The following is a 10530-nucleotide window of genomic DNA, read 5'->3' on the forward strand; positions in this document are numbered from 1 at the left end:
CCTTATAGATCTTTACATATAGACGTACTGTAACTGAAGCGCAGACTTGGTGTGGCATAGTGTGCTGTGGTACAATACAGTAATGCTGTAAAGAAAGGAGTTTTGAATGATAGTCCTGTAACAATTACTGTAAGCATGTTTGCGCTTATTTATGTTTGTGTTTTTTCATCGGCATCTCAAAAAGGACTGTCAGACAACCTAGAAGAGGTGGACGAGGTCCACTTTTGACTCTGCAGCAAGAGGAAAGAATTTGTGCAATGGTGGCTGCAAACAACGCTTTGAGACTGAGAGAAATACAAAGAGCTGTCGTAGAAGATGACACAATCTTCGGAAATATTCAGTCAATATCGATTCCCACCATAGACAGAGTCCTCAGACGGAATGAAATGTCCATGAAGCAATTGTGCAAAGTACCATTTGAACGGAACAGTGAAGGAGCGCCGTCACCAGTATGTACAGGTAAAACATGTTTGCATATGTACCTCTGTTTACTGTAAAAGTTTAGGCCATGTACTGCACTTACATTTATGCATGTTACTGTAATCTTATTTACAATTCAAACTGTACAATCTGTTGTGCCAAATGCACCATTACAGACTTTTTTATTCTCATCCTTTGTATAGCGTATCCTGGAACTGGAGGCCAGGGAACCCCTGCACACGTTTGTATATCTTGACGAAGCGGGATTCAATCTCATAAAAGGCAGACGGCGTGGACGAAATCACATTGGAGAACGAGCCACCATTGATGTCCCAGGCCAACAAGGAGGAAATATTACAATGTGTGCAGCAATCTCAGAAAATGGCGTTCACACCCATATTCCTCGTATTGGTGCATACAATACACAACACCTGTTGGCTTTTCTGGACGCTCTTTATAGGGCCCTAATCCCACAAAATGAAAGGGATGATCCTGGTGACAATCGGACAATGTACTGTATGTAGCGGTTTGGGATAATGTTAGCTTCCATCACTCTGCTGTAGTCGGGCAGTGGTTTGCAGCACACAACAGGATGCTTATGGAGTTTCTTCCTCCTTACACTCCATTCCTTAATCCAATTGAGGAGTTTTTCTCTTCCTGGAGGTGGAAGGTATATGACAGGCATCCACATACCCAAATGACCCTGCTAGCAGCTATGGATGCAGCTTGTGATGACATCACAGCAGAGTCCTGCAGAGGGTGGATTCGACACTCCAGAAAATACTTTCCCCGATGCATCGATAGAGCTGACATTCGCTGTGATGTTGATGCAAATATGTGGGCAGACAGACGGGAGCGTCTAGATATCAATGATTGATATGCAGCAGTGTCTGCTTTTCAGTTTTTTGTTTCATAACTACTGCAGTAAGGTTTACTGTCTAAGTGAGTTTGTTTGCTGTAAAATGTTTGATTTACTGTATTTCCCCAGTTGCACAAAGCTGTGAACAGTTTCAATTAAATATTATCAAGAGTGCATAGGAAGTGTCTTGATTTTCCTTTACAATTTATGGTTTTCAACATGCCGTGCATGCTGTCCAGACTTGACATGTCATTGGGAAGCACCTACAAAGAACTCCGTCACAATGAGAACATGTTCAAACCATTTGATTTTGTGACCAAAGGTGCTGGTGTAATGACTTGTAATTGTGACAGTCCTGACACTTTGATATAAGTACTTGCTTTTGATGGATATATTATCTGTTTTGATTAAGGGACTTGCTTTTGAAGCATTGACTACTTAGTTTGAGCAACTGACTTTTCTTTTTGATGAAGTGACTCACTTTTGCAAGTTATCCACCATGTTTTGCAGTTTGCACTAATTGTTTTGAGAAGAGCCTTAGTAGTGGTGCAGAGATCAATTCTGTTATGAGAAATGCACCAAAGCAACTGAGAAAAACTGTAATGGAGAGTGAACATATAACAAAGGTGAGGGTGGCGAAAACAGAACTGAGAAAACCTAAACTGGGAAAACTAAGCAAACACAAACCTTGATGCAGGGAGACAGAGGATGACGCAGGAAAAGACCACAAACCAGCAACAGGCAGGAGAACACACAGGGCTTAAATACTCACAGGAGTAATCGTGGGATGGGACACAGGAGGGGAACACACCTGGGAGAAATCAAGGCTGACGAGACACAGACGTAAGGCTGACAACACTCACATGAGACAGAGACCTTCAGAATAAAACAGGAAACTCAGACACAGAACCCGACAAGACACTGAACTTAACAGATTCACGAGCAGACGGTGAGTGACACCACACAGACAGAGGGAACACAGAGAAGTGTGAGCACAGAACAGAAGCCAAACAAATGGCAAACCTCAACAAAAGACATAACAGAATAAACAAGAACATCGAATAATATAAAGAAATACAAAACGCTGAGTCGTCACACTCAGGGCCGTGACAGTATTTCTGAATGATATATATTTAATAAATCTGCAAACTAACAACTGCACAATACTTGTTACAATTAAATTATTTGTAACAAAAATGAAGAAAATGTCATTTTCACCCAACTTTTACGCTGAACAAATACAAAAACCAAATGATCAGTAGATATAGAACAAATACTGGCGTCTCCAGACGGTACTCTCATCGCAACTGAGACAATGATTTAGTGAAATGTGTGTATGTTTCGTGTGTGTGTGTGTGTGTGATAGGCGCACCAATAGGGATGATGAGAAAGCGGATGTAGCTCAACCAATCAGACGTCTTGCTGGCCAGCTGCTCGACGAAGCAGCAGAGCACTGTGGTCAGGTAGCTCTGATCTCCTCCCACTGCCACCTTCATGGTGGGCGGAGTCTGCGAGTTGCAGTTACAGCTGCAGAAACGGATTCAGGTCAGAGAGAATATATATTCATACATATATGTATGCAAATCAAATGAATTTTTTGACGTAAGTATGCAGGACAGGATTCAGAGCTCAGGCAGATTCAAACACTGATGTCTGTGCAGAATAAAAGTACGGATGTTCTTACAATCTCTGGATGCGTCCGATGATGGCGCTGAAGGCGGCCTGAACATCAGCCGTTGAAACAGTGCAGACGATTGGCTGATCGAAGAGAACCTCAGAGAGATACTAAGGAGGGACAGCGCAGACACAGACAAAGACACGTTGGGCTCTGAACGATCATAGAAACTGAACTCAGCTTGATTCAAACCCCTGAAAGACAGAAAAAGGATGCGTACCTGTCCCTGCCAGTCTGTGGTGTTGATCAGGATAATGGAGTCAGGTATCTGATCATCAGAGAACAGGATGTGGTTCAGCTGATCCAAAACCGACTTTCTAGCTACCTAAAAACAAGCACCAGTCTTTAGTATCAGATAGGAAGTACTGCAGTTCCTCTAGTGCCCACTTGAGGCCCCAAACGTGAATCGGTACAGCGACTGTGTCTATCTTTCACTTGGAGATAAGTTATCTGAATTTCAGTAGGGGGGCCAAACCTCAAACACCCCCCTCCTGGTTCGCTGTCTATCTGTGACCGCCCCTGCACTTTAAACTGTGTTTTCTCGTTTTGGTGCCCGACCAACATCCTTTTTTCAATTCATTCACTTCTCATTAGTAAATGCACATCTGCCCAGCCCGGAAGCTAACACCAGTCTCCTCTGAGGGCCCCTCAATTCATCCTCACGCCATCCGCCATTATCACGAGAAACAGCGTGACAACAGGATGTGGTCCCAGCTAAAGAAATTACAGGTAAGACAGACAGTTCACTCTGACCCTGAACCTGAATCTGACCCTCTGCAGGCCATCAAACAATACGGCATCCTTTCATTCCTAACATGTTACTCGTCGACATCAGAGATATCCAGCACGATTTTTCCCATTGAGACCTGACGTGTTTCAAAGTGTTACATTTCTGAGAGCAGTGTACACATCTGCAGTTTTCTGTATGGATGAAAAGGAGGCGGATGGCACAGTGACGTCGCACACACAGATAATGAGGTGACGGCATGAAGCATCAGTGATTTTAACACCAAAACAGGAGCAACACTGACACTTGGTGGTGGAACTTGTTCCTGCTGACACTAAGGCCCCTTTTCCATTAGTGCCTGCGTGGATCGACTGGGCACCACTCGACTGGAATTGACTGGTTTTCCACTACAATCCAGTACTCAGGTACTCAGCTCAAGGGTTGTCAGGTCCTGTGTGGGGTGATGGAGCACCTCTTCAACCTGAACCTGAGGCTGGGGAGAGTCCCACAGCTGCCACATGGATTCTGGACTACCTCCCCGACCGACCACAGTATGTGAGGACTCAGGCCTGTGTGTCGGGCAGGGTCGTCTGCAGTACGGGGCCCCACGGGGAACGGTTCTGGCTCCGTTCCTCTTCACCATCTACACTGCGGACGTCTCCCACAACTCCACCCAGTGCTTCCTGCAGAAGTTCTCTGACGACTGCAGGCGGCCCATCACTGATGGGGACGACAAGGACACAGAGGACTGACTCAAGACTTTGTGGACTGGTGCCAGCCGAACTACCTCCAGATCAACACCAGTAAAACCAAGGAGCTGGTGGTAGACTTCCGCAGGCACAAACATCCCCCACTGCAACCACTGAACATCCAAGTTATGGACATCGGAGGTCTTTCCTTCCGTCAGCTGTCAGACTCTACAACAAAGACTTTACAGATGACCACACACGTGCAGACAGACACACACATCCCATACACAATGGTAACTTTTGCCCTGTATCCCTGATGTGCAATATTACCAAGTGCAATTGGTAGCATGCAGGCTGATGACATCACATTTTAGTCTCTGCTCGGATCACCTTTCCCGGCTGAGAAGGTGCTAAAAATCGATCTGACAAGCTACTAATAAAAAGAGGCTTAAACCCCTGGAACTGACGCTTTCTCACCTGTGGAGCAGGTATCCTGCAATCAGACGATGTCCCACTGTCGATGCTGCTCGTTCGGTCCATGCCTCTCGAGTTCTGTCTGTCCTTCATAGCGATGATCCACGTGTGGCGAGACGACTGACTTCCCGTGTTACTGCAGGAGGAGCACACAGGTGTATGAGGCGTTTTTACACAGCTGTTCATACCTGTAGGAGCTCAAACATCACGTGTGTGTGTGTGTATACCTTGGTGCCATGTGTGTCTGAGACTCTGTTTTACATAGCTTGGCAGCTGGGCCTGTGTCTGTTCCCATGGCAACATCATCTTCAGGTTTCTGTGGAAAACAAGAAGAAGAAGGACTTTATCTGTCCATGAAGCCGGATAACACACACCAATTAGTTAAACTGCAGGAATGTCTTAAAGACATAAAGACCTGGATGGCCGCTAACTTTCTGCTTCTTAATTCAGATAAAACTGAGGTTATTGTACTCGGCCCTGAAAAGCCTAGAAATATGGTATCTAAGCAGATTCTTACTCTGGATGGCATTACCTTGGCCTCCAGTAACACTGTGAGGAACCTTGGAGTCATTTTTGACCAGGACATGTCCTTCAACGCACATATTAAACACATATGTAGGACGCATGTTGTCACTGTCAGAGCTTCATTACTTGAGTTAACGGCTTGATGGCTCGTAAACTCTTACGTGAGCTCGTCTTGGAGTAGAAGATGGAGAGGGGGTGCTCGGCTGATTAATTTACTTTGGGTAAGGTAGCGATAACGACTGTGTTAATTTCTGAAACAAAGAGAGGTGATGGTGAGCAGTCTTGGAAGGGCTGGTTGAACTGAAAGCCTTCGCTTGGAGAGTTGTTTTGAATTCTGTGTCAAGGGGGGAGGGTTTAAATGATGCTAGTGATTCAAGACACAAGATTCTTTATTTGTCACATGCATAGTTATACAAGTACATGTGGTGAGTAAAGAAGGTTGAATCTTGAATCACTAGCATCATGTGAAAGCACATGAGAAGTGAAGGGATGCCTTGAGGAATTTTGTGCACGACGGAGTTCAGATAAAAGGAGATGGATCGACGTAGCAGACCGGATTATTGGCTGGCAAGAAAAATGCTAGAAGGTTTGCTGGGCAGCATTTGGCCTCTTTGAAGCGCCGCCATGACATTCAGAGTGTTTGCGTTTCTTGGATTGCTGGGAGGGAAACCGATGAAGCAGAGCTGTGTAGTCCTTCATCTGAGGTGCTACACGATAGTAACTTCAGGTCACTGCAACAAGCCCAGGTACAGTTTACCGACGGATGGGTGCAGGACCTTGAAATGCACCGTGTAGAAAGTAAAGACCATCGTACGTATCATAAGTTTACCAGTCTCACAAATCGTCGTCATAAATACACATTCGTTAACCGATTATTAATATAACCTTTGAGCTCAACGGTAATTAATTAGTAGTGGAAATAATTTCTGGTTCATCACAGAAATGTAGCAGTGACAATAATACTGTATGCTGTAATCGTACTGGACAATTAGTGATACAAAACAACTGTTTTATCCTGTGAATAAAATGTTTTTGTCAATGTACCATAATAACAGAAGCGAAACACAATATTGTGTCAGGACAATTCACTATTTATGCACAATAAATAAAGGAGCGACAATTTCTGTTCAGCGCCAGACTTGCTTGTAACCTATATCACCAATTATGTTAAGAAAAATGACGATTAACTACAACAAAACTCTGACCTTTGTGTAAATGCTTGGAGCAGACTAACCTGTGAGCTGGAGTGTTCTGGGACGTTATATTTGGTCTTTGAATGGCTGCGATCCAGTCGCGTCTTTGTTACTTCGGAAACATGGCTCGAACAATTTCTCTTCAACGACGTAATCCGATAACAACCGATCTCTTTACCCGTCGGCTTCCCGTGGCTGTCATGCGACCGGCTATTGCAGTTAATAATACAACAGCTTCTTGACATTTTTGTGTTTCTTTTTATCGCTGTGTGACTGATTTTAATTGAAAGCCTGCATGCGCTAGTACCGCTTGCCACGAGTTCCCAGAATCCTTTGCGGTTCTACCCGTGAATGACGTCACATTTTCAATCTCTATATAATATGCATGTTAAATTTTATATTTGGGGTGAAATATCAAGTCTTTTCAAGTAAACCGGTTCAAGTCCAATTCAAGTCCCAGGTCATTGGTGTAAAAGTCCAAGTCAAGTCACAGTCTTAGAACATTTTTTCAAGTCAAGTCTAAAGTCATAAAATTAATGACTCGAGTCCAAGTCATGTGACTCGAGTCCACACCTCTGGTTTTTCCTTCCCACTGTCACCAAAGTGCTTGCTTACGGAGACCCGCGAGGGACATGGGAGGAAGAAAAATGAAGATGAACTTTTGCGAGCGCTTGCAAAACTTTGAGCTGGTGGGTAAGACGTCTCTGAAAACGTCGGAGCACTTTTGCAAATATAGACAGATATTTGAAGTTTACACAGCCCGAAAATATCTTACAAGTTTATTTTGTGACCATTTGTGAGTGATAAGAGTAATATTAAAACTAAGTAGCTGCTGCCATTGTTGGAAAGGATAGGTTGGGCCACGAAGGATGCATTTGGAGCAGCCTTCGAATTGGGATTGCCTTCGTCGCCTGGCTCGTCACCTATCCCAGAATTCATAGCGCGGCCCAGTCAATTCCAGTTCCCAACAATGGCAGCAGCTACTTAGTTTAAATATTACTATTATCACTCACAAATGGTCACAAAATAAATGTGTAGCATATTTTCAGGCGAGAATGCAGCTGTGTAAGCTTCAAATATCTGCTCGCTTTATCAAGACACCACATATTTGCAAAAGTGTTCCGACGTTTTCGGAGACGTCTGTTACCCACCAGTTTGATGTTTTGCGAGATCTTGCAAAAGTTTTGCAAAAGTTTACCTTCATTTTTTTTCTGCCATGTCCCTTGCAGGGCTCCGTACTTGCTCATAGGGGGGTCATATGATTGATGGGTTTTTCTCTGCATGGATTATCGTAGGCTCTACCTTACAATATAAAGAACCTTGTGACGACTGCTGTAGTGATTTCTAGGGATAAAATTGAATTGAATATAACAAGTGTGTGTGTCTTTGTGTGTGTGTTTCAGATTCACCCTCGGCCCGGTCTCCTCTCCTTTCACCTCCTCAGAGTCTCCTCGTAGATCTGCCGCCTGTGTAACAACAGCAGGATGCAGTTACACAGCTTGATCTGCAGGGGGCGACACAGCTTCTAAAGCTGCATCCATCATACACCGATGTCTCCTGACAGGAGCTTCAGATTCTGGATGTTCACATGATGATGCTGTGTTTCACTCACGGCTGCAGTCCGTTCTCTCTGCTGACTCCCGATCTCAGTCTGAGAGCTCGACTGAGAGACGCCCTCGAAGAACGGCCTGCGGGTGGAAAACAGTCAGCATAGTCTCCACCTCACACCTCAGATAGACTCAGAATTGCGATGGGACACTAAAAACACACAAATATGTTTGACTAACATTTTGACTGGAGGTCAAACTTCCTGTCCAGCTTGACGAGCTGTGAACGCAGACAGGTGTGTTTCAGGCTCACCTGAGCTTGGGTTTGGGAGTGCTCTGGATGCTGTCGTTGTCGTCCAGCTCAGGGCCGCTGTCGCTCGGGTTGTAAACTTCCAGGCTGTCGTACAGGAGGTCCAGGTTCTCCTCGGCCTCCTGACTCTGACCCACGGGGTCCGAGTCCAGAACCTGCAGGAAACGAGCCAATTGGGGTCACGAAACAGAGGTCCTACTTTTTACAACTCATGTCCTACAAACCAGGTTATGGTATTATTTTCACTGATGTCAGCAGCAAAGCTGTGTTTGATTCAGTTACTCAGTCGACAATAAAAAGTCTTTTTCAACTCTGATCCTGGGTTCTTCACTCAGTATTGTTACTGAAAGATTTTCTGACAAAATATCGAGCTGGAAACGTCAAGAAGAACCAGTACAAGGACGCTGACAGCAGTTCTGATGAAGTCCCAGAGGTCCAAGGAAGCAGAGAGCTGATCCTGAGGACACCAAACCAGAAACCCTGCACAACTTAACTGTTCCTACAAAGTTCTAACCAGAACGGGCGACTGTCACCGGGACACCAGTTTAAAATAAACAGCTCTACCTGAAGTTCCTCCAGATGGAGTTTGAAGGTAATGAAGGTGAGTACCAACCTCATCACTGACTTTGAATCTCTTTAGCAGAGCCACAAACTTCTGCTTAAAGTTCGGCTGCTGAATGACAGAAAACAGAAGAAAAGTGAAAAAGACAGCTTCGGCCCCTCAACCATCAGCTGCTCTGATTGGTCCTTACCTGAGTCAGCGAGGATGTTCGCATCATTTTCCTGTGAGACGTCTTAATCTTTCCCCGGACATCCTCGTCATCATCAAACATGTCCTGAGGGGAAAAAAGAGGCTCATCGAGCATTTGTTTCAGTGAAATCCTCCACAAATGCTCAAAGTGAAAGTCGTGGTTTCATAGCCTGCGCACAAAATACAATAATCAGAAAAAGAGAGCAGCGTGGACCCACTGTTGCTCCTCTCGTACACCTGTTGTTGATTTCATGAACACCAAAGCCTCTGTTACTGAACCACATCCATATCCCCGAAGTTTAACTGACTTCATGCTGTACTCAGAGCTGCTTTATAAGATATAAAGGTGAGGTCACCTGAGGCAAGACTGCGTCGTCACTTCCTTCCTGTTCAGAGGAGAAGCTGTCGTCATCGTCCTCCCAGTAGTTCTCCACATCAGGAGAGCGGTCTGTTTGCACACACACACGCACACGCACACGCACACACTCTCAGCTCATTTTGCGGCGGTAGCGACACCTGCAGCCATTTTCCTTGAACAGGTGACCTGATGTGCGTTTCATTTACAGAGTGATGTCACAGCTCTCTGCAGTGACATCATCACAGACTGCTGTGAGTGTGTGTGTACATTTGAAAACTGGGATGTTACAATACTGATGGGGACAAAGTGCCCGTCCCCACGAGCCACAGTTAGGCGATGGTGAGGGTGAGGGGCTCGGGAAAACATTGTGTCAGCTAGGTGTCCTCACTAAGATATGAAAACAAAAATGTGTGTGTTGTGCCTTTACATGTACTCTATTACTCTATGTCTGACCAATCAGTAGCCAGTTTATAACAAGTACCTGATGCAGGGATGGTCAGACTCTCTGTCCTCCTACCTGAGGCCTTGCCCTTGTTGCCATGGTGACCAGTTGTGTCCTCTATTTCTATTGGATGGCTGCAGAGAGTATGAACGCTCAGTTCCGCCGCATGCACAGAAGCATCCTTCAGGTTGCTATGGAGACCGAGTATGTGGGCACCATCTGTTGGACGCTGCATCACCTGGGACACACACACACACATTTTTAAACTTTTCCGTCCCATCTCACAGATCTGACGACGGCTGCTGGAGAAACAAAATCTTGTGGTGTAATTTTGCTGACGGGGAGATCTTTGAGCTAAACGTATGGGCTCAAAATGTGGTCATAAATATTTTGTACTTGTAAAAAAAGATTTGTGTGTGCGTAAAAAAGATTTGTGTGTGCGTAAAAAAGATTTGTGTGTGCGTAAAAAAGATTTGTGTGTGTAAAAATAATTTGTATGTGCGTAAAAAAGATTTGTGTGCGTAAAAAAGATTTGTGTGTGTAAAAAGAATTTGTATATG

At 44.8% G+C, this 10530-nt stretch overlaps 1 protein-coding gene across 1 annotated transcript in view; it reads right to left on the minus strand.

Annotated features, from left to right (window-relative positions):
• Positions 1–10530, minus strand: part of LOC102201291 (phosphofurin acidic cluster sorting protein 1-like) — a 26132-nt gene that overhangs the window by 8481 nt on the left and 7121 nt on the right. Inside the window, exons 5-16 of the mRNA XM_005748588.1 lie at positions 10046–10208; positions 9527–9618; positions 9172–9255; positions 9033–9092; positions 8423–8574; positions 8175–8250; positions 7972–8028; positions 5072–5160; positions 4848–4980; positions 3175–3279; positions 2964–3064; positions 2652–2806 (exon numbers count right to left, since the gene is read on the minus strand). Coding sequence (XP_005748645.1) covers positions 2652–2806; positions 2964–3064; positions 3175–3279; positions 4848–4980; positions 5072–5160; positions 7972–8028; positions 8175–8250; positions 8423–8574; positions 9033–9092; positions 9172–9255; positions 9527–9618; positions 10046–10208 — 1267 coding nt within the window. The remainder of the gene's footprint in view (positions 1–2651; positions 2807–2963; positions 3065–3174; positions 3280–4847; positions 4981–5071; positions 5161–7971; positions 8029–8174; positions 8251–8422; positions 8575–9032; positions 9093–9171; positions 9256–9526; positions 9619–10045; positions 10209–10530) is intronic.

This window comes from Pundamilia nyererei, unplaced genomic scaffold (genome assembly GCF_000239375.1).
Source record: "Pundamilia nyererei isolate P.nyererei 1_Seehausen unplaced genomic scaffold, PunNye1.0 scaffold00225, whole genome shotgun sequence".
Taxonomy (NCBI): Eukaryota; Metazoa; Chordata; class Actinopteri; order Cichliformes; family Cichlidae; genus Pundamilia; species Pundamilia nyererei.